The 22,580-nt window shown below is 37.1% G+C and overlaps 3 protein-coding genes across 4 annotated transcripts; all 3 read right to left on the minus strand.

Annotated features, from left to right (window-relative positions):
- Window positions 1-864: 864 nt before the first annotated feature.
- LOC123910425 (transmembrane protein 87B-like) lies at window positions 865-5,212 on the minus strand. Of its 2 annotated transcripts, XM_045961525.1 has the most exons (5): window positions 4,763-5,212; window positions 3,235-4,156; window positions 3,016-3,111; window positions 1,854-1,990; window positions 865-1,334 (listed from the first exon to the last, which is right to left on the minus strand). In XM_045961525.1, the coding sequence occupies exons 1-5, from the start codon at window positions 4,993-4,995 to the stop codon at window positions 1,160-1,162; spliced, it is 1,563 nt and encodes a 520-aa protein (XP_045817481.1). In that variant the 5' UTR covers window positions 4,996-5,212; the 3' UTR covers window positions 865-1,159. The 2 variants fall into 2 exon arrangements, with proteins under 2 accessions (XP_045817481.1, XP_045817480.1); XM_045961524.1 differs by having other exon boundaries at window positions 3,016-4,156; window positions 4,763-5,179.
- Window positions 5,213-7,046: 1,834 nt separating this feature from the next.
- On the minus strand, window positions 7,047-11,486 carry LOC123910426 (protein SUPPRESSOR OF GENE SILENCING 3-like). The gene is made up of 6 exons (XM_045961526.1): window positions 11,421-11,486; window positions 9,513-10,399; window positions 8,993-9,287; window positions 8,453-8,697; window positions 7,690-7,844; window positions 7,047-7,529 (listed from the first exon to the last, which is right to left on the minus strand). The coding sequence occupies exons 2-6, from the start codon at window positions 10,368-10,370 to the stop codon at window positions 7,304-7,306; spliced, it is 1,779 nt and encodes a 592-aa protein (XP_045817482.1). The 5' UTR covers window positions 10,371-10,399; window positions 11,421-11,486; the 3' UTR covers window positions 7,047-7,303.
- A 2,270-nt stretch (window positions 11,487-13,756) lies between these two features.
- LOC123910427 (patatin-like phospholipase domain-containing protein 2) lies at window positions 13,757-18,329 on the minus strand. The gene is made up of 7 exons (XM_045961527.1): window positions 17,585-18,329; window positions 16,801-16,944; window positions 15,981-16,053; window positions 15,570-15,675; window positions 15,378-15,474; window positions 14,465-14,560; window positions 13,757-14,382 (listed from the first exon to the last, which is right to left on the minus strand). Exons 1-7 carry the CDS (start codon window positions 18,128-18,130, stop codon window positions 14,224-14,226), a joined length of 1,221 nt encoding a protein of 406 aa, XP_045817483.1. The 5' UTR covers window positions 18,131-18,329; the 3' UTR covers window positions 13,757-14,223.
- Between the last annotated feature and the right edge of the window lie 4,251 nt (window positions 18,330-22,580).

Consider the following 22,580-nt stretch of genomic DNA (forward strand, 5'->3'; position numbering starts at 1 on the left):
GCAATGGTGTGTTGGCTGTGGCATGCTGACCTTCTTTGTGACTTTAGTGGCTGATGACTCAAATGTTATACTCAGAAGATTGGGGCCTGTGATGGTCTCCATACAAAAAAGTGGGGATTATGTCTGGTGTGGAGGGCATCTCACACCCAAGTCTGAAAAATTATTCAAATATTCTCATTTATATGATTATGAACAAGTGCAAGTTGAGTGGGAGTACTCCCCTTTTGGGGATTATGTCTTGGCACATCCAAATAACTCATACTTGATATGAAGCAACAAAAGTGCAGATTGACTCGCTAATTTTAACCTTATTATGCACACTTCGAAAATTTTCAATTAACACCTCTAAATGAGATTTGGAGTTTCTTTTTTTTATTTCATCTTTGAAACTTTCATGTGTGCGTTTAATTTATTAGTTTTGTCTTGTTCTTGGGCTATGTCATCTTTTGTAAAAAAAAAGAGCTGCATGTATATATCCTTGTTACATTAACTCAGACGTGAGAACACTAAGATCCCAGGTTATGCGGAAGTTAGGCATGACTCGGTGCTCATGTTTAAATAACACTTTTTTTTTCCTCAAAAGTTTAAATGTCTTTGAAAACCTTTCTCAATAAACGTTTGATTAAAACTTTTTTAAATGAATGAACTCAAACCCATACTTTCTCTCTGTTAGTATCTGAAAAACGCAAACTGAAGCGGGGGATCACAAAAAAATGCAACACAAAAGGGGCGAACCAATCACTTGCATGAAGGAAGAAGCGAATCAACCAGAATGGAGACAGGGAGGAGAGGCTAAAGAGAGATTTTCGATGGAGAGTATTTTTCTTTGCTTGGAAGGAAGAGAAACTTCCTAAGAAGAAGACAGAAAGGAAAATACTAATTTCTCATTTCATGATCATTCTCTGTCAGTCAACACAAGGTAATAACATAATGGTAACAAACTAAATCTAGAAGCTGGCGAGTCACCACACCACAATTGTTATACATTAATTACACGATATATAAAACAATTTTGGAACAAAGAATATGAAGCACTTACATTCCAGTACAAAATGAACAAAATTGTATACAATGCCTCCTGTTGAGGGTTGGGTCAAAAGACTTAAAAACCCAGCAGGGAAAAACAGTACAAATGTGGTAAAAGAAAGTTGTTAAAAGCTTATTCCCTTTTATCCTCTTCTGATTCGTCGTCTTCGTCAGAAGATGCATCATTTTGGACATTCTTCTCTTGCCTGACTAAACTTAATTCTCCTCGGCCTTCTTGTTTTCCCTTAGTTAGAGACTGAGCTTCTTCATCATCAGATTCATCTCCCACTTCCTCTGAGTATGCATACCTATGTGTAGTTTCAAAAGGCAAATAAAACAAAAAGAAGTGAGGCTCTGCCGGAAACCATTCAGACGTTACAACATGAAATGACATACTCTTTTTTGTTTTTATTATTTTACCGCTTCACTATTACAAGTCTACAATTAGCCTCACCCACACAACACTACATTATCATTGTGTAAATATAGATTAGTAGTACTTAGAAGATGAAGCTAGCACAAAGTCAAAAAAATCCACAGGTAGCCACATCCTGTATAATGACTAAATGCCATAATATGCCTAAACCATCCAGTCCACAGAATATACTGAAAATTTTGCTAAGGAGACTCTGTAGGCACAACTTTGCTCCACAATATAAAGTTTCCTCTCAGGGCAAGGCAAACCCATCAGATGAATTGTAAATTTCAAAAGCTTGTAGCTTACTTATTGATGAGATTCATCTAAAGAATCACTTCAAAATAGAAAATAACAAGTAATAAATGGTGGAAGAAAAAGCCATATTTACAACTTGAAAAATACAATGCACCTTTGAGAACTTTGGGAGGGAGCCCAGAGATAACATATAACACATAGTAGTGCAAATGCTAGAATGTCCCAGAATGCAGTGATGAACCAAGCACTCTGCCAGCGTTCATTAAATGGATCGGTTGCTTTGAAGTAAACCTGTAAAAGTAAAGTTAGCTGATGGCGACCTAGATAAAAAAAATTGAAGAATGCCACATGACAGTATATTTCCACAAGAAAACTACATTTCAGTAATTTATTTGAAATAGAGACAAGCAGTTCCAGATAAGTCAACAACAAATAAAACCAATGATAGAAACACCTCTGAAATGTTTCTTTCAAATGTATCAACAAAGTGAAGAATCCCATTTAGTCATCAATTGATTTATCCACCATCTGATCAATTTTACTTTAAATGCATGTGCATTTCCTGTGTTCTCCTTTGATCATGCATTTTTCCTCTTGTTCATATGGCTGATAGGTTGAGTGGTACACATTTAGTTTCCAATTTGTTGAGGTTTTCTTGACAGGGATCTTTGAGCTGCCTCTTCTCTATTAATAATTTGTTTTTTCTTGATATTTGAACGACAACAACAACAAAAAGCCTTATTCTAATAGGTAGAAGGTTAGCTACATGGATCAGTATCATTCAGCTCTATTAAAAATATCTTTTTTATAAAACCATTGATTTTCTTATTATCTTCTCAGGTCTTCCTCTCCCTTTTCCAATCAGAAGCCTCTTGGTCTTCTTCTCACATATCCACTTGATATTTACCAAGGAAAAAGTAACAAATGGTAACAGACAGGTGCTACTCTACAGGTTAAGATTTCTTAAAGTAATGTTAGTTCCAAATGCTAGCGTTTCTACACTGCAGGAAAAACAACATAGATAAGCTCTAAAGGAGTGGCTAGTTTCCAAACATGAGGGAGCTAGGGCAAAGGCTGCACATTACAGAGGCTTAAGAGCCCTTAGCTGGGACATATACACCCACCCATACATTGACAAATGAATCACATTACTCTATTTTTACCAGACCAGTACATGACCACTTGTGAGAAATAGGAAATTAAAGGAACAGGCCCAGTACCTATATGCAAGGGTAATATGGATAGAGAATAAAGAAAGCTTGAAAAGAGGTACATGTTATATTGCAGAAAATAAATAAATTCACTACAAGCCTTACCTCATAACCTATCCAGACAACCGAGGCGGTCACCGTTGCTACTAGTGCATTTGAGAAATTCCGATATATATCCAACTTAACAGAACTCCGTTTTGCCTGACAAGGAAGATACAAAAAGAAGGCCAAACATATTGGCAAAAAGAGGATAGTCAGAAATCCAAAGCAGAAAATTTTAGAGGCAGGGTGCTGTAAAATAACAGGAATTTGAGGAAAGGATACCTGTAACTGTTCCAGTGTTTTTGATAGAGAAGTAAAAATCCATAAAATTAAAAATGCATCCAAGAAAGCATCAGGAAGAACTAGAATGAGCCTTGCCCTTCCTGATATATCATTGATGGTCCCGACATATTCAGTAATATTCAGCAACTCCGATGCAAACAAGTAAGTTACTCCAAGCAAAAGGACCTTTGATGTAAGACCACCAAGAGTGGGTCGCACAACACCATAACCCATGGAAACGGAGAGTATGAGAAGTCGCGCTATCGTTTGTCTTATAGCCCCAACAGTGACAACCCATGTTGTGACAACAATAGGTCTGATTCCAGTATTATTGAAATTGGCATACTCAAAATACCAAAGAATCATCTCAAACAATCCAAGACCAATGACAGCTGAGATACAGTGTTGAAGTTGTAGTACATCATCCCAAAACCTCACATACTGAAGTAACCAAACAATGCCGAGGCAGACATAAGCCAACGTCATAAATACATAGAACTTCTTAAACGGAGCCATCCTACCAGGTAAGAACCCATCAGGGTTTTTCCAGATTGTCTTCCCGCTCATTACAATTTCCTTAAGCTTGGGGTCACAAGCTACAAAAAACAAGTTATACATTCCAGTCTTCGTGATAGGAACTTCCTTAGAATCTAAACTAATAAGATTAGACTTCCCCTTGAAATATAGATCTATAACGACCGGCCAATTAGTGTCTGTTGCAGAAGGTCTCCTGATAACCTCTCCTTGCTTACAAGCTCCCATCTTAGCTAAATCAGAGGTGCAACAGATTGCACGTTGTCCACCATAAGCAGAACCGCCTATATCATCACGATCAGCAGCCTCGAAAATTATAATGTGTATTGGCACGGTACCTCGTGCCCTGGCTGCAGATTTTCTTCTCCTAAATGTTATATTCTCAAACCTATCACCCATAAGCAAAAAAACAGTATTATTTACACATGGCATAGAACTTTTCACTGTGAAAAATCAAAATTTAATATAGTTCAGTCTAATATAGTATCTATTTTCCATCAATGTTTTTGCACAGAGAAATGTTGATATGAATTGGCATAACCACATAGGCTCTGTTTGGGAAGGCCAATAAGCTACCTTATAGCTTATAGCTTTTAGCTTATAAGCTCTGTTTGGTAACAGTTTTTTAAAAAAACGCTATTTCAATTAGCTTATGAGTTTACAGCTTATCATTATTTTTTCTTCCAATTTTACCCCTATCATCTTACTTGGAAAAAAAAAAAAAATTAATTAAACATATATTTTTTACGTCATTTCATACTCATAAGCCCGCTAATTTTACCAAACACTACAAATTCAATCAGCTAGCTTATAAGCTATCTGCTAAAAGTTTATCTGCTATTTTTTACCAAACAGAGTTGGCATCTATTTTCCATCAATTTTTTTGCAATGTTGATATGAATTGGCATAACCACATACTAGTAATAATTAGTAGAAATTATTGACAATTTCATGAAAATCAAGTATTGTATGGAAGCAGAAAGAGTGAGATTACCGAATGTAAGAATGGCCGTCGTGAATGGAAGCGATATGGGGAGCGGTGGTGAGGGAGGCGGAGATACCTTCGCTGCCACCGGAGAGGAGAAAAGCATTGCCGATTTCTTGAAATGGTTCATGATTGTAGATGTGAATAGAAGCAAATGAGGAAGATATGAATAATAATAGTAAGAATAATAATGAGAGTAAATATAGGAGTGAAGAAGAAGAAGAAGATGATGCGAACAACATGGATCTTGATTTGGTTAGTTAATGTTGTGAATCTATGGATTTGGATCTGCGAAAAGAATGGGAAAGAGAAAGAAGATGAGTCGTTGCAGAGTCAGTCTCTACGGTGGATGAGATGGGAACATCAAACATTGCTATTACCATCACCCATGGATCTAGCTCTTCTTTATACCACACTTTGTGTTCTTTTTCAGCTGCTTCATTTATTTTTTATTAATTTTTTAATTTAATAGTTAAGTCATTAATTATGTACCATAAATCAGATAATTAAGATAAATTAATTCATTAAACAATAGTAGAACTAAATTCTAAATCCCTATTAGTAGTAATAGAGTTCACTGATGTTTGAGAATGACTCTCAAAAATCACATAGTACTAGAGCTGTCAAAACGGGCTGCCCGACCAATTTCGTGTCGGCCCGGTCGGGCTTCGGGCTTCGTCGGGCCGGATAAAAAACGAGCTACCAAAATTAGTGCCCGAGCCCGGCCCGGTACGGGTAGTCGGGCTTTCGGGCAGGTCCGATTTATTTTTTTTAATTTTTTTTTACTTCTAGTGCTAAAACTCAACCATATAAATAGCATTAATCATTCTCGCGCGTCCTATTTTTTACTCATCCGCTATATATATATATAATAATTCTCGCGCACCGTATTTTTACTCATCCCCTATCTACGAGTTTCTTGCGCGCCCTATTATTACTCATCCACTACCTACGATCTTCTCGCGCGTCATATTTTTACTCATCCGCTACCTACAACTTTCTCGCGCGCCCTATTTTTACTCATTCCCTACGTACGAGTTTCTCGCGCGCCCTATTTTTATTCATCCACTACGTACGAGTTTCTCACGCGCCCTATTTTTACTCATCCACTACCTACGAGTTTCTCGCGCCCTATTTTTACGCGTCCGCTACTTACGAGTTTCTCGTGCGTCATATTTTTACTCATTCGCTACCTACGACTTTCTCGCGCGCCCTATTTTTACTCATCCGCTACGTACGAGTTTTTCGCTCGCCCTATTTTTATTCATCCACTACGTACGAGTTTCTCGTATGTCCTATTTTTACTCATCCGCTACCTACGAGTTTTTTGGGTGCCATATTTTTACTCATCTGCTACTTAAGTAGCGGACGATGTTTTATAATTTATATTACAAACTAATTTAAAATCATCCAAAACAAATTATTTATATTTATATTTTATTTTATTTTTTAAATTTTAATTTTTTCGGGCTTGCGGACCGCCCGCCGGTACCATCCATGCTACTTTTTTTTAAAAATAAATAAATTGGTATTCAGCCCAAAGATCGATTAGTCAGAAGGGATCAATCATACCGTACACTTTCGAGGGCACAATTTAAAGTCTTGGTTGTTTTTTTTCTTTTGCTTTGTATAGACTACCTACTGAAAATTCCACCAAAGAAATCGAACCCAAAACTTTATAAAAAGTACACTCCAAAATCGCAAGCCTAGCTACTTGTCACATTTAGCATATAATAATGTCATACCTTTCCCTTCCAAAGTAGACATAATCTCTGTCTGCCGACAAGTTTGAGCATGAAAAAACTCATCACTACTGCCGCGGAAACAACGAGCAAAAGAAGTAATACCATTCACCTCAAGGATATAATATTAAAACTTTGTTTTTATGAAATAGTCTATTGATTAAAATTTCATCCTCAAAGTGAAATTCGGGTTTAATTTATGGAACAAATTTTCCTTATAATTCAATAAATCATTATAGAAATCATAATTTAGACAATATTTGGCTTTGGCCATTACTTTATAATCCATTATTTTATAAATAGAATCATAATTAAACTACATACACAACACAACTCATTCAATCCTTAGAAGTAATATTTTTGGAACTCCTTGATATTTTCTTGTGCAAAACTTAAATAAAAGTCTCAAAAATACAAAATCAATGATTTACACCGTATTTTTCTTCCCACAAAAGACAAAACAATGATGCTAACCACTTGACCAATTTTAATATCATTAAAAAATTGTATTCAAATAGTTTATTGTATTCATAAAATTTTAAATTGTTTTGTCCCTCACATAAAATAACATGAAGCCTCTACCATTGTTTCATGCGCAATAATATTTCTTGATTAACTATATTTAAATGCAGTGAGCAAAACACTCAATTGCAACAAAAGCAAAAATGACTAGAACTAGTCAAAATGGGATCAAAATTTTGGTGATGGCCTCATCAACTCTCACTTTTCAACTTTCAAACTAAATAAATTCAGCCAAAATTTACCACTTCTCTGCAAGTTTTCCATGTTAACGAGACTTAGGCGCGATTTATTGTTGACGGTTTTCTTCTTGAGACTGGCTTAAAGTGTACTTGTTCATGAGCTCAGATAGTTCATTTTCCAATTCCTTCTCAAGTTCAACCAGCTCTTGCCAATACTTCTTCTTCAGAGCCAACTTCTTTTCTTCATTGATTTTTAAGATATCATCTCTCTCAGCCTCGAATTGCCTCATGTCTTTGTCTTGGGACTTTATGAAACTAGAAATTTTCTCCATTCTGTTAATAGAAGATTGAGCTTCAGAAAAGATCAAGAATTGAATCTTACTAGCCAAAATTGGAAAAAGAAAGCTAATATGCAATAAATGAGCTATTATATATCGCAAATTTTGAAATGTGTCTCAATTAGTGAACTATAAGGGAATATAAAGAATATTACATATGATTGTCGTCCTCTTTCACAGAAGAATCTCCAACAGCACATAACATTTCTCGTTTTGCTTGCTGCGATTTCGCAAACTCATCTTCCTTTGCAGCTATAGCTTGATGGATGATTTGCATTTTATCAAGGAAAAAAGTTTCTTGTGCATCCATCTAAAAACGGTACATAAAATGATCAGTCATAGAAATATTTTTTTGCATAATCTACCAGAATCAAGAAATACAACCAAGTTGTAAATTCATAACATTCATACCAGTTAGGAACTCAATAATTGAATAAAAAAGAATCAGAAATTTTATTGAGAAAATAGGAAAGACTAGGAGAGATAACTTCTCCTCCAAGGGTTTTCTCTTCTACAATAGAGTCACTACTTACATATTGTATTCATAAATGTTTACGGTATTCAATAATTCAATAAAGACTTGTTGATTGGCTGAGCACCAACATGACAAACTAGCCGACAGAACGAATTGCTCTAACACCCTTAACTTAACTACCCTAATTCCCCTTAAATCTATATCCTAACAATACCGATGAAAGATCACAATCAAACAAGTAATAAATGGAACTTTGAAAAACATGGACAAATAAACTAAGTTGCAAAAGTAAAACACATTTTGATGATTACCCTCAAAATGGAAAGCATCCTCACCAATTCTATGCACAGCTTCTTAATAATAAAACAATCGAGCATTTTCTTAGACAAAAAAATGTGCATTACAAGAATAATATTAATCTAATTTTAGTCTCATAACAGTACCTCCTCCTTGTTTTGTTGATGATATTCTTTAGTACGTTCACGCACAACACGGCTTTCGACAGTTGTTTTGCGTAACCTCTCAGTTACTTGACATAAAGTGTCTGCAAAGACTTTGGATTTGAGTTGTTCTTTAGCTATCTTCTCCTTAAAAATATCAAGCTTTTGACCATCATCATTGATGTGCTTTATCTTGCTCTCGACCATCTCTTGATATGATCTAATTTCAAACTTCAATTTTGACTTTCCTAAACAAGTATGGATATATCATATATCAGCAGACAGCAACATTCATTCCAAATACTATACAGAAACTGAGAAGGAAAAGCAATTTCCGAAAAACAAACAAACAATATCACCTAACAGTAAACAAAGAGAAGTATGCCTTCTAGGAATTCTTAAACTACCAAAGCAGTTAAGCAATTCAGTGTTGTCATATTCAAATTCATCATAAATTATTTCAATCCCTGATCTTTCCAAACAAGATGAACAGCTCGACATAGAATATAGACAAAAAACCAATTAAGGGAGAGTAACAATGACCTCCAGAGTGCTTGTTGAAAATATCCAAATCTTCTCTAGTAGCCAGGTAACCATAAAGTTGGCGTTTCCCCCCTGGGACAAATGGATTCTTACAATGATCCCAAGCTTGCCTATCTCTTCCTTGTTCTTTGAAATGCTTGTGGAGCCGCACAGCTTCTAAATAGCCGGCTGTGGATACTTCAAAAATCAAAACACTCATTCCTCGGTGCCCTCGCGGACCATATGAGTGTCGAGCCTTCAATGCAGCATAATCACTGAAGCAATCAAGGAGTTCTTGGTTCCCCATTCCAGTCCACTACAATTCAGCTCAATGAGGTTAAACTACAGTGGAACTTCATGTGAGAAAAATTTAAAGAAAATAACAAAGGATCAAAAGACTCTTCCAAGATATACATAATTTTGTTTAATAGTAAAACACCAGCAAGTAGCTGCATATGCAATTTAAAAAACAAATATATGGAAATAGCTCAAGACTATATATATACTTCATCAACCTAGAAAGAAATAAAATGTAGCGTACATTCTCGTTTTCATCTTGCTCGTATTTTGTATTCATGATGACAACCATTGGAGGCCAAACAATTTCATGATCCTTGACTTTCTTATCAAGACCCTCCCATAGTCCATGGGCTTCACCTACCATTAGCAATGAAGCTCCTCTCCTGGAGCACTCTTCCTCCAAAGTTTCAGCAAATGCTCGATGCAATCTCACCCTCCTAACTTTTACTGTCCTCGAATGATTAAGAAGGGGCTGCAATCCCTGATACCAATCAATAGCCCCGGTACCTCCTTGGCATGCTGGGCAGTGCAAGCGTATTGCTTGTGAATTGATCTCCTCAACTTTCAGTTTATTTAAAATATCAAAGAAACTCCTGAACCACTTGCTCTTCATGCGCCCTTCATGGCTTTTCTCGCCTGTGTCTGAGTCAGTGTCATCTAAAGAAAAATCATCGTCACTATCAAACACAATATCAGATTCGCTATCGAAAATTTCATCATCAGATGAATATAATCCTTTCTCTGGTGTTGGAGATTTTACTGACTGTGGAGGTAAGTTGCTGTTATTCGAAACTCCATTTTCGCTTCCATTTAGAGTATTCGGAGAATTGCTTTTCTCCTGTAGGTTATTGTTGTTGTTAACTAGCCCTGATCCACTATTACCCCTCTTTGTCAGATTCTGGATAACATTTGGATGGCTCCATGCATTTGAACTAGACTTTGGAGAACACCAAGCTATTGGGATCACCTTGGATTCACCAGTTTGTTCTGCATTCAATTTGGTATCGGCTACTTTGCAGCTCAACTGGTTGAATTTGGAACCGGAGACTCTATACACACTTCCCAACATTGGAAAAGGATCAGCACTATCATCAGCCATAATTCAACTTTCACCACCTAATGTGATTTCTGTCATTTCAAAGAAAGAATGAGTATTAACCGCGTGCAATGTTCAGAGAAAACACAACTTCCAGAAGCTTCATTAGGAAAACTACATTAAAAAATTGTGCATAACAATGAAATAGAAAATCTAGCATCAAAAGTTGTTGAGCTACCACTTGGTTTCATAAACACAGTTGGTCATAGGAACAAGCTAATTTAAAAGCAAAATGATTAAGAATTAATAAAAGTGTAAAACTTGTAAGGACCTATTTGTTACCTAAAAAACTTAAATGAACTAACTGTTACAAACGCGAAACTTAAATGACTTATGAATGCATTTGGCCTTCATATATCAATGAAACCGATTTATGTATATAAGGCTTAAACACACTTTCGGGTCCTCTATTTCACGTGAATCAGAATTTTGATCCCCCAATTTCACACATTGTTACAATATTTATCTCAAACCAAATTTTTGACCCAAAAAATGATGACTTTCTCCCGATGTCGAATTTGAAGAGAAATACCAAAAATTGTCTCTTATACGACAAAAAATCGGCACTTTATGGCCTAAAAATCACAATTACTAGGGTCGAAAATCTAGATTACGACCGAAATTGCAACACGTGAAACTCGAGACCAAAATTCCGGCTTTTGAGCTAGGGGACTAAAATGCTAGAAATCAAAAGTGAATCTAAACCTTTATCTACTACATTCATAAACCAAAAGCAAAAAAAATTAGATCAATTCAATCACAATGTCAATTAGAAAACCTTTTCAACAATTTAGATATTGATGTTGAATATTAACCACTATCCATTCCTAAAACTCAACATGCACAATTATATAAAGCAATTGAATAAATTTGTCATTAACATCACATTTGAGACATTGCATTGCATCGTATTACAAATTTAAACAAGTTTATGTTTAGTAGCTAACTAAACAAATACAATCGAATTTATCCACGTTACATTGAAAGAGATAAAGGAACAGAATTGCGTGAAAAAAACGAAAAGAAAGGTGCATGGTAAGGTAGTGGCGGCACCTGAAGGTAGTGATGATGATAGCTGCTAATGCTGCTGATTGAGGTGAGAGAGAGAGAGAGAGAGAGAGAGTGGACAATGGAAGTGTGTCCAAATCTATTTATAAGCCAATAAAATTTTGTTTCATTTGCATGTATGCATTATCTTACTGTAGATTATTACAAGGGGTACTTTTGGAACTATAATATTAAGGGTAAAGAAAAATGATACTACTGGGCCCAATTGATAAGGGTTTTTAGTCTCCTTAAATATGTGGTTATGTGTTCGACTTCTAGCTCATACGTATTGAGAAAATTTAGTTGAAAGGCGAAAAACTCACCTTATGTGCCTCACAATTTTTCAATGGAAATTAGTTATCACTAATGACGGTGAAAATTTCATATGTTAAAAAAAGATGCTACTAGAACATAAATGTTGACACCTATATGTATTAAATTTCAGAGATACTCTTCACTGTATTTTATCGTTCATAGATATAGGATTTTTGTAATAAAGAAAGTAAGTTGTGTTGTTAACTAACTTTACTACTTAATTAACTATAATAACACACTCCTCTTTTTTTAAGTTTTTTTTTTTTTCTGACCACCAATTTAATCTGGTTCGGAGGTCAGTTCTGGCATCAAGTGGTTTCAGCCTCCTCTCGATCATAGTTGCGGGATTGAATCGTGATCCTCCCTACCAAGTTTAGGGTCAATCACCACTGAACCAACTAACGATTGGTTTATGCATTATTTTTTTCTACGTCAATGCACAATTATGATTAGTGGCGTTTCCAATTATTTGGAGGTCATGTGGGATTATTAAAAATAGGCCCTAAAAAATAACAATTAGCTATAAAGCATATAAAATTTTTATTCACAATAGAACAATCTCTTTTAGGACATTTTATAACTAATAAATCATTCATTTTAGAATAAAGAAAATCTCAAATATTTGAACTCTACAATCTTTCATTTGAAAGTCCACAATCTTTTGTTTCATACCCTTTCATTTATTAATACTACTATCCTTTAATTTTTTAGGCCCCCATTTTTATGAGACCATATGTCATGACCCATGTGACACATGTATCAAAGACGCCTTTGATTATAATCACTAATATATTTAATTATCTATTATAAAAATTTCAAAAAAAGTAAATTATATTTTGAAAATATTCGTTGAAACAAATCGAACAATATCTTATTTGCTAACATTTGATTTTATATATTAATAAAAATTTATCGTCAAAGTAAATTATGTGAATAGTAAACATGACATTTTTTATTACATCTTCGATCTTTTTTATAAGAAACACTTTTTTAAGCCATTGATTTGGAAGTAAAGAGAGAAAGAAAAAGCAAAAAAATAAATTTAAGGATGATGATTAAACAATTGAGCAATTGAGAAGAAATTTTTTTGAAAGAATTCATTCTCTAATGTAAAAAATAATGGTGATGATTAAAAAATATTTTTTAACATCATTATTTTTATTCCTTAGTATTTTGACTATTTTCCATTTTAATAATCCATGAAATAGGGTTGAATTTTGAGATTTTTTTTTTAATTAAAAACAAAAAAGAATATGATAAATTTTGATATCACAGGTCATAGAATAGGGAGGGGACCACTCCTATACGTTTTTCTTTTTTGAATAAAGGGGGACCACTCTATATTATACCAGTGGTTCCATTATGGGCCAAACAAGATGATAGGCTATCCCATACGCATCATCCTGTGGGTTTTCTATGCATATTTGTAACCCTTCATTTCAATGTTTTTAGCCAAGGAGATGGAAGTATATCATTATTTGGAGTAGTTTTTTGTTTTTTAACCGGGTATTATATGCATACAACTGTTTCAAGTTAAATAAAACACCAATCAATGGGTGGCAAAATTCAATTCATTTTCTATCTCACAAAACTGAATCGAACATGCGCATAAATAAATTGCTAAAAATACTACTTTGTGCTTGTTTCGTGATCTTAACTCAGTTGACAATGATATTATATTATAAATACAGGGGATCGGAGTTTGAACCCCGATCATCTTACTTTATCCATCTTAAGGGTGAAATTTCTAGCCACCTTAACAACAAAAGAAGATAGACTACGCTTGCGAAGCCACTTGTAAAATCTGTAGTATACCCACATTGTATCACTTGAATAAAGAAGATGTATAGGTGTGGAGGCAAATTCTTCATTAACTTTATATAAACTAGTTCTAGATGCTATATTGAGGATTTTTAATAATAAAAAGAAGCCAGAAAATAGTTTATTGGTGGGCATATATATATTAACTACTTTTGTAAGTTCTTCCAAATAATTACACAAGTGTTTATATCATAAGATAAATGTAATTATATAAATAAACTAACTATTCCAGATGTCCCCTTAATTTGTCTCCAAGTACAATTTGTGCCCTTAATAAATAAAACTTCAATTAGCTTCTGAATATCATAGGACATCATTTCAGACTTCAGAGAAAATTCAGGTGCCATAACTTTCATAGGGAAACTGATTAAAAATTCTAGTTTTCTGTAATCAACAATAAATCTATTTCAAACTACATGACAACCCTATTTTGTAAATTTAAATAAAATGTCTCTACTTTCTTTTTCTTTTTTCACCCCTCTTCTCATCCAAGGCATGAATTCAATCGCAATATACAATAAATATATGAAACAAATGAGATTTATACCCTTAGAAGTAATGAACTGCAGACCTCCCCCCCATGGTTTTTTGCTAATGTGATGTCCATTTCAAGGGTAGCATAATTGAATTCAATTTGTCGTTTCCTCGTGCATCTTCAATCCATAATGCACTGTTATACAATGCTATTTCCGAATGCAGGAGCAGGAGTATCATCTTGAACTATTGTTTCAACTGGGTTTTCCTTTGCCCAGACAGCAGCATCAAGATATCCAAGCTCAAAGAGTCGGTCAAGAATTACATCTTCTGCAGGCTCAAGTGCCCAATTCAAAAGCTGAAACGGTTCCACCCAAAATACTCATCACTCATCTACTTGTTAAGAAGATTATTATGCTAATCACAAAACTCAGGGTTACCTGACGGGGTGTAGATGCATTCTCGGGATTACAGTCTGGACTTATTCCTATCCCTTGCAATCCTATACGATTTGCTGGAAAAGCACAAACACGTACCTGTAAAGCAACAAATGTTTATCAACGTTAAAATGTGATAACAAACTAGCTAAATTATAAATCTTTTTAATCGCAACAGAATTGAAGCAAAACAATTGCAGTGCATGAATACTTTCAATAGTTCGCTTATACAAACACACACGGCTTTCTCTTGATTTATATAAATTTCTTCAATAAAAGCAAAACCTACTCATATTCATGGCATTCATCTCTTCTCAGATATCCTGAGAAAGTCAGAATTACTACTATTTTGTTAGCCATCAATTTATTTTAATACCTCAATTTAGTTGTTGAATAGAATTACGCAGTTTCAATTTTTTAAGCTCATCACAACATGTATACTATAAAGAAATATTTCAAAGGCTCACTTTGAAACTGAAAAGTACCGTAAATGAATAACCTAAAAAAACATTTCAGACCCTGAAGTTTACTCTTAATCAATCATTGGTAGATTATCTAAATATTGTATGGGAATATTATTCAATAACCATCTCAATAGTATTGTATAACACCAGCCCTCCTTATGAAACCATGTAATAACAGACCGAGTATGCAATCATCATTTACTTATGCTTAAGCTCCTGCACTGGGCCTGGATAGATGTACTCACTAGAAAAAGTATTCTGATGAAAGAATTCCCTCTTAAATGATAAATGTGACACAGAACTAAATTAATAGAAAGTACAGGCATAAATTAATACATACTCCAAAACCAATTTTTTTTTTGTAAGGCCTTCAAATGCATTTAAACAGGGGTATCACTAAATAATCAATCAAATAGGTAAATAGTCCAATTGTCAACAAAAAAAAAAAATACCGTCTGTGATGCGGATGTCGGTGGCATAAACAATGTCAACCCCCCATCAATGCATAATCGATTTCGAAACATCGTTGCTGGCTTTGGTGCAAGATATCTAGAGGGAGTATAAGGTTTGAAATTTTGTTAAGCATCTATAAAGAGTAAAATCATCGCATGCAACCAAGGTAATATACTATACTGACAAATCACCCTGGAATAAAGGAAGAAGTAAAAACTGCATTGATGAGATCTTCCTTGGAATCAAATTGATCAACCAACAAACCCCTGGGTCTCCAAAGAAGCTGTGTCACAGCAACTGCAACAGAAGTACACTGTACATTAAGACCAGATGGACTTGAAAAAACTTCTTCAGTCACTACTAAAGACAACTCTAAGGAACTCATCCAAATTCACTTCTTGCCCCCAAAGTAATTTAATAACTAAAAGTAAAATAACAAATATAAATTGTTGTAGACAACTACACACTACGTTCTCTCTCATTAAGTATACGTTATTTCCAGCTCCAGACTTAAAAAATAAGGAGAAGACTTTCCAGTTCAATTCATTGTACAAGCCAATTCTATAATTAAAATAGCTGAAGTGCAGAGCATCCAATATTACCTCGAACTCTCCCATTAGATCTTATATGAATATCATCTGGCAAAAACTTCTGAAGAATATCACGCAGAACAGCCTATGGAGAGAAACAAAGTATGCCACAAAAGTAAATTATACATATATCTTGTAAAGAGCACTTTGAGATTTGAACGCTCATTTTTTTTTCTCTAAAAAAACACACATGCATAAATCACAATTAAAGAAAATCTCAACTTTCCATCATGGATAATAACTTAGTGACATTTTCACAGACCTCTGCATATCATATAAGCTCCCATTCATATTAAAAAACAGTTTTATTGATTAACATAAATATCATCAACATTTAATCTTGTAAAAATGCTGAAGTGTTTTTTTTCTTTCCAAATCACTAATAACTGATACTTAATATACTTTCGAGATAGGTTCTACCTTAAAGTGGCATTGCTTCAAAGGAAAAAACAGTGGAGAGCTAACCACTTATCACATGATCTCGCACTAACCAAATCCTATCTATTAAGACTCTTTTTGGCTCCTACAATTCACAGTGATCTTATTTTAGTTGTCTCCGTTCTCCAAGGTTCTTGTTAGCAATGTAATATAAAAACAACTATTATTGGCACAGTTTGTGCTCTAGAATTTGACCTTTGTTGTCCCAATAAAAGTAAAATTTCAAGTTTCAATACAAGGTAAACTGGACTTTAGACTATCGTCTATCCACACTTCAAGCTCAAAGGATTCTTGTCAATGGGGCATTAGACCAAGATCAAACAAGAATTGACAACTAAGATTGACAGCGAGAACAACAACATGAAGTACTTTCAGTTCAAGAATAGAGGCATACCCCCAGCCTAAATGCAGTCCCCCGATTCCGACAATCTTCAGCCAATATTTTAGTAGCACTCAAGGCTTCTTCCATACTAGCTCCAGAAGCAATCACAGCACAGACTATAGCTCCAGCAGAAGAACCAGCTAACGGTGTGGTTTCCTAGTCATACATCATAAAACTATCATTATAAACTCAAGACTCAAACCATGATTTCGGAGTTTCGGACATAAAATTGTTTCCAAAAATGGTGGATTAAATAACTTGCACCACAAGCAAAGCATGCCAACAAAAAAATACAGAGTCAATAACTTGCACCTATCAAAGCATATTCCAATTTTACACTTCAAAATGAACAAGATACTGTAAATAAACTCCATAGAACCAATGTCAAACCTAATTCCATAAGCATCCAATTGAAATCCATAGATAAAGATAAACATAAAAACCTTATCAACAATTCCCATTCTATTTCAATTAGTAACTCTCAGGAACAAAAGCTCTCTAACTTGAAACAAGACACTACACTAAGACCGTGTTTGGATAAAAACCTTAATTAAAGGTAAACCTACACGAGTGCTTATTATATAAGTTCTGATGTATAAGCTACTTTTATAACAAAAGGTAAACTAAATTCAGATTGTTTACATATAACCTATAAGCTTGTCTTGGCGAACTTATGAAAATAAGCAGAAAACGACTTATCAACATGTCATAACTCATAAGTCAATCAAAATTCCAAACAATTCCTAATTGCTTCTAGAATTAAAAAACCAATAAAAAATAAAAAAAATTCACGAACCTTAATGTAACCATTCTGAATGAGAAAATGAGCGACTCCGAGATGATAAGGAAAGAGTAGACCCGCGGCGGAGAAGCTAAATCCCGGAGTAGTTACAACTCGCCGATTACGTTCCGCTTCAACATCTTTCACTCTCTGCTCCCAAATCACATCAGGTTGAATCTCATCTTCCATAACAGCTCCAATTCTCTCCTTCTCATTGAAAATTACAGTCGAACTCGAATTCGAATTCTCGAACATTGAAACAGGATCCGAATCGGAGGCGGGAGAATTGCTTTTAATTAGGCGCGAAGCAATGCCTAAGAAAAGTTCACCGGTTACGACGGCGAAGGATTTCTTTTCCGGCGGCGGAGGAGGAGAAGAAGAAGGAGGAGGAGATGTGGAGTGTTGTTGAACGTGTGGTGTGTAACTGAATTGAGTGCGCTTGGGTAGAAGAATGGAGTTAACGTCGTTAGTAGAAGGGAAACGGAAACGGTAACGGTAACGGTGAGATTGAGAAGATGAGATAAGGGAGGAGATGGTTGGAGTTGGAGCCATGCATACCATTTGGTTAACGGAGGAGTAACGGAGAGAGGACGGTGTGAGGACACGACGGTACTTAATCCTCTAACCGTTGTTACTCTTTTTTCGTTATTTCGATTTTCACGATGATGAATGAATGTGATTTCGTTTTGGACGGAGGTAGCTATTTGAACCCCATTTTTGTGGTAATACACCAAACTAACTTTCTTACCCAATTCTAATTATTTTAGTTCTAGTATACTAGTGGGGTACTCAAGTTTAGTTTTTAAAAAAATCATAAAGAATATTGAGTTTTTGATGAAATATTCAATTTTATTTTATTTGGTTTTTGGCACCGGTATATGGTTCAATCGACCGTTTAATTTCGTTCAGATGTCAGTTCTGTTATCAAGTGATTTCAGCTCTCTTCCGATAACAGTGTCGGAAAATCAAACCATGATCTTCCCTACCAAGTTTAATGTCTGTCACTGTTGAACCAACTAACTATCGATGAAGGGAGATTCAATTTAATCTCTTATAACTATGATACAATATAAATAAAATTTACATTTTGATCGTGTAGACCAGAATGATGCGACTTTGCCGGCGTTTGCGGTGGTTGAGAGCGTTTGAGACCCCCTGTTGGAGCGGAGGGGGGTTGTGTACCTGCAGGCACTCCGACGCTCAAGTCAGTATGTGTGTAAGGTTTTCTTAGCTATAAAAATGCGTACCTTGCAAATGAAGTGGAGATGCATATATATAGCCCCCAGCGCTGGGCTAAGGCCCTTGATGGCATTAATGGCCATCAAGTGGCTGCCGGAAAACGGCTTGAAGGCCTTGATGTGCAGTAAATGCTCATCATTCCGGTTTACGGCCGTTACAATACGCAAGGGTATCTGACCGTTAGGACGTGCTCGGATGGTATATGTGTTCGACACCCTCTGATGCTCGAGCTCGACGCTCGGCCCAGAACAGGAGCCCCCCAAGTCGTTATGCTCGTAGGCGAGGGTAATGACTTGAAGTTTTACCGATTCATCTCGGTTTGCCGAACATAACAAATCCGAGTTGGGCAGGTGAATTTTCGCAGCGTCCCTGTGGTCAAAGTCAAGCTTTGGAAAGGGAAAATCGTTTATTCCAAGTGGTCAATCCTAGGTTTCTGCAGCCGCCTCTCGCATTTATGGGATGTCAGGTGTAGTGACTGGTCCTTTGAGCGGCAAGTTTTACTATAAATACTTGCTTACCCTTTGGCTTCCCATGTCCTGGGTTTGAAGGCTAGCAATGGATAATAGGGATTCCAAGAAGGTTGTTGCTGATGGCTCTGAGTCTCGAAGAGGAAAGAAGAGAGCGGAGGTTCCTAAGCCTGCGCCGGCTCGTTCTCAAAAGGGGAAAGAAGCTAAGGTGGTGTTCCCTTCCTCGGATACTTCTGATACCTCAAGTTCCGACGAATCGGCGGATTTTATTGGGGCAATCGAGGAGTTCCTGAGGGCTCGTCAATCTCCCCACCTCTATCCTCCGGGTCCTGCCTCTGGTGAAGGAGGGTCCCAGGTTGGGAAGGAGGCTAAGATATGGCCAGAGGAGGTGCTGTGGACTGATTCGGATTCCGCAATTAGCTCAGGTTCCGAGCACGAGGATTAGGTGCTCGGTTCCCTTGTAATCCTCTTCCCTTTGTAATGGATTATCATTAATAAAATAATTCTCCTTTGATTTTTCCGAGCATAATTTATTTGCACTCATGCTTTATGTATGCTCTTAATTTAATAATGTCGCGAATTTTCCGAACGATTCCGAGTGGACTTTTCGATCGAAAACCGGACTCCTTCTTCGAGCATGTTTTCGACTTTACGAATTTGTCAAGGAGCGCGGTATTCTTATTCGGTTACTGTGGCCTTCCCCGCATTTTTAGCAAAGAAATACGGGGAATGGACTCCGAGGATCTTGCATTTCCTTTTTCGGTTGCGATTTTCTCGGGATGTGGTGTCTTGGATTCTGCGAGATTTGTGCGAGCAGACGGATGTGACTTGAAAGGACGAGTCGCTTCGTTTCCTTTCGCCACGTGTAAAGACTATTAAATAGTACTCGAGTGGCTATTAACTGAGATTTGAATCTCGAGGTCGTCCTGAACCGTTGGATTTTCGCGCCTTATTGTTTCTCCTGAGATGAAATCTGAGCCACTTGATCGTAATTGATCCGGACCGTTGGATCGATCCTGTGGTTCGAATGGAAGCGGCGCGGATTTTCCTGTACGGACGCGTTGGCCTATATATAGGAGGGAGGTTTTTTCGTTTGAAACTTTACAGTTTCTTACTCACTTTCTACATCGTTTGGCCTTTCCGTTTCAAGCTTCCTCTGTTGGTTTTCTACTACAAACTCCTTACTCCTATCTTCATTTAATCAACAAGTAAGTGTTTTATCCTTTTAATCTTTGAAGATTTTGTTTGGATTTTGCTTTGGATTGTTGTAGATAGTTCACGCGGTGTAGGGCTGTAGTATGTTTCCTGTGTAGCCTGGGTAGTCTTTTTGAAGGTTGTAGGTGGTGGCTAGCACCCTTTTCCCCCCAAAAGAGGGGTTTTTCGCGGTTTTCCGGCGAGAAATCGCTGTTTTTACCAACCGACGGTTGGGTTTGGCTTAGAACAGTGTCGAGCACCACATGCGTTTTGTACTCGGTTGTTAGTATGAACTTAGCGCCCGGAGAGATTATTTTATCCTTTTCCGTTTTCGCGTAGGCTTTTGTTGAGATCCTCGCCCTTTCACTTGATTTGGCGGTGGAAGGGTGGATTTGAATGTCGAATTCACTTTTCCTTCCTCTGCTTTTTCAGGTTTCTCTTTAGATGGCTGAGGGATCTCAAAGTCAAGTCTCGTTTATAGATCAACAGCCGTCCTCGTCAATTCGTATCCGAGCCGACCTTTCGTGGGTGGCGGATGAACCTAGAGAGACAGAGTCAGTTTATCAGAATTGCGAGAGTGACATCCCAGAGACGATGTGCACGGATATACAGACTCCTCCTACCGAGGATTTTGAAGTGCGGATTCCTACTGCTCGTCATAGGATCTGCAGCAATTGGGCTTGGGGGACGATTCCCATGTACGAGATTGCCTTCAGGCATCTGGGAATTCGGTTGCCCTTCACAGATCTTGAGGTGTCCATCTTTCGTCATCTTCGGTTAGCCCCTTCTCAACTCCACCCGAACTCATTGGCCTTTATCAAGGCTTTTGAGAAAACTGCTGAGTATTTGGGTTTGGGCCCCACCTTGCCTTTATTTTTCTACCATTTTGGCCTTCAACGGAGCTGCCCTCGGGGGGAACAGGCGAAAGGGAAGCTCGCGAAGGGAGCCCCGGTACCGGACACCAAGCACGGATGGGTTTCTTTGAGGCAACGGAAACGCCTCTTTGACATGTTCGACGAGTCGGTACGGGGGTTCAAGTCCGTTTTCTATGGAGTTAGGCCAATAACGACGAAAGGTTGGAACAATTTCGTTCGTAGGGGGCATCGAATTGATGAGCTGGGACAGGAGGTGCTTGACGAGCAGGGGCTCCCTATCGAGGAGGATTTTGCCAGATTTCCTTTCTATTGGCGCAGGGATCACTACTCCATGTCGACCAAGGAGTTCGTTTTTACGCTGGGGGCGTTGTCAGCTGAGGAGAGAGCTGACTATAAGAAATTATTGGAGTTCGTGGAGGGCTTGCCTCCTTACCTTCTGAGTGATCCTGGGGGTGAGCCTTTGTTTGGGGTAGATGGTCGAAGGTTGACCTCCCCGAAGGTGATCGCTACGAAGGAGTTGCTCGCTTGCGACACTTCGGAAAAATTGACTGCTTTTTGGAGTATGCTCGTAGCTTTCTTTTATTTATTTTTTACCAACTATTCTTTGCTTCTTTTATTTGCTCGCCTTTTATTTTGCTGACTGTTGCTCTGATTTGTGTAGGTACAATGACCAGTGGATCTGCTGCTCTCCGCAAAGCTCGTGCTGCTAAGAACAAGAGGGAGGCGAGTAGTGCTGCTACAACTTCTTCTGCCCCTCAATCTCCCACAGCCAACTGGCTTTTATGATAGCGACAGAATTTCGTCCTATCAGTATTTGCCTTCATGGGCTGCTGTCTTGGGAAGTGTATCCCAGCCTTTTTGAAGTCCGCAGCGGAGACTTCGGCGAAAATGCGATCTCTCGACGCATTCAGTGGAGTATATGTTGTGAATTTTCCCCGAGGAGGTTTGGAATCTTTAATCCTTTCCTCCCTTTGCTTTTCGTTACCTCTTCGCGAGGTTCCAGCTTCATCTTTTTCGTGGTTCCTGGTTTTTTCCTGACCTTTAGGCCTTCTTAGATCTTTGGCCCTCTGTTTTTCCTCGTAGGCAATGTAATTCTTCGCCTTTTCGAAGAATGCATCCAACGTTTTCGGCTCTTCGATACCGACAGCTTTAGCAAAGTCGCTGTCCGGATGTAATCCCCTATCGAGAAGATACAGCTTCATGCCCTCCTCGACCTTCACTTCTACGGCCGCTTTG

Source organism: Trifolium pratense, linkage group LG2 (assembly GCF_020283565.1).
Source record: "Trifolium pratense cultivar HEN17-A07 linkage group LG2, ARS_RC_1.1, whole genome shotgun sequence".
Classification (NCBI taxonomy): domain Eukaryota; kingdom Viridiplantae; phylum Streptophyta; class Magnoliopsida; order Fabales; family Fabaceae; genus Trifolium; species Trifolium pratense.

What these genes read in the sequence shown, in the direction of transcription:
- LOC123910425 (XM_045961524.1), bottom strand. Translation starts at nt 4,995, where the DNA reads ATGTTGTTCGCATCATCTTCTTCTTCTTCTTCACTCCTATATTTACTC. An exon ending in TTGTCTGGATAGGTTATGAG is followed by an intron (nt 1,991 to 3,015) that starts GTAAGGCTTGTA and finishes TTACTTTTACAG; the next exon opens with GTTTACTTCAAAGCAACCGA. An exon ending in CCCTCCCAAAGTTCTCAAAG is followed by an intron (nt 1,335 to 1,853) that starts GTGCATTGTATT and finishes AACTACACATAG; the next exon opens with GTATGCATACTCAGAGGAAG.
- LOC123910426 (XM_045961526.1), bottom strand. Translation starts at nt 10,370, where the DNA reads ATGGCTGATGATAGTGCTGATCCTTTTCCAATGTTGGGAAGTGTGTAT. An exon ending in TTTCAACAAGCACTCTGGAG is followed by an intron (nt 8,698 to 8,992) that starts GTCATTGTTACT and finishes ATACTTGTTTAG; the next exon opens with GAAAGTCAAAATTGAAGTTT. An exon ending in ATCAACAAAACAAGGAGGAG is followed by an intron (nt 7,845 to 8,452) that starts GTACTGTTATGA and finishes TACCGTTTTTAG; the next exon opens with ATGGATGCACAAGAAACTTT.
- LOC123910427 (XM_045961527.1), bottom strand. Translation starts at nt 18,130, where the DNA reads ATGGTATGCATGGCTCCAACTCCAACCATCTCCTCCCTTATCTCATCT. An exon ending in GGACTGCATTTAGGCTGGGG is followed by an intron (nt 16,054 to 16,800) that starts GTATGCCTCTAT and finishes TTCTCTCCATAG; the next exon opens with GCTGTTCTGCGTGATATTCT. An exon ending in ACTTCTTCCTTTATTCCAGG is followed by an intron (nt 15,475 to 15,569) that starts GTGATTTGTCAG and finishes TACTCCCTCTAG; the next exon opens with ATATCTTGCACCAAAGCCAG.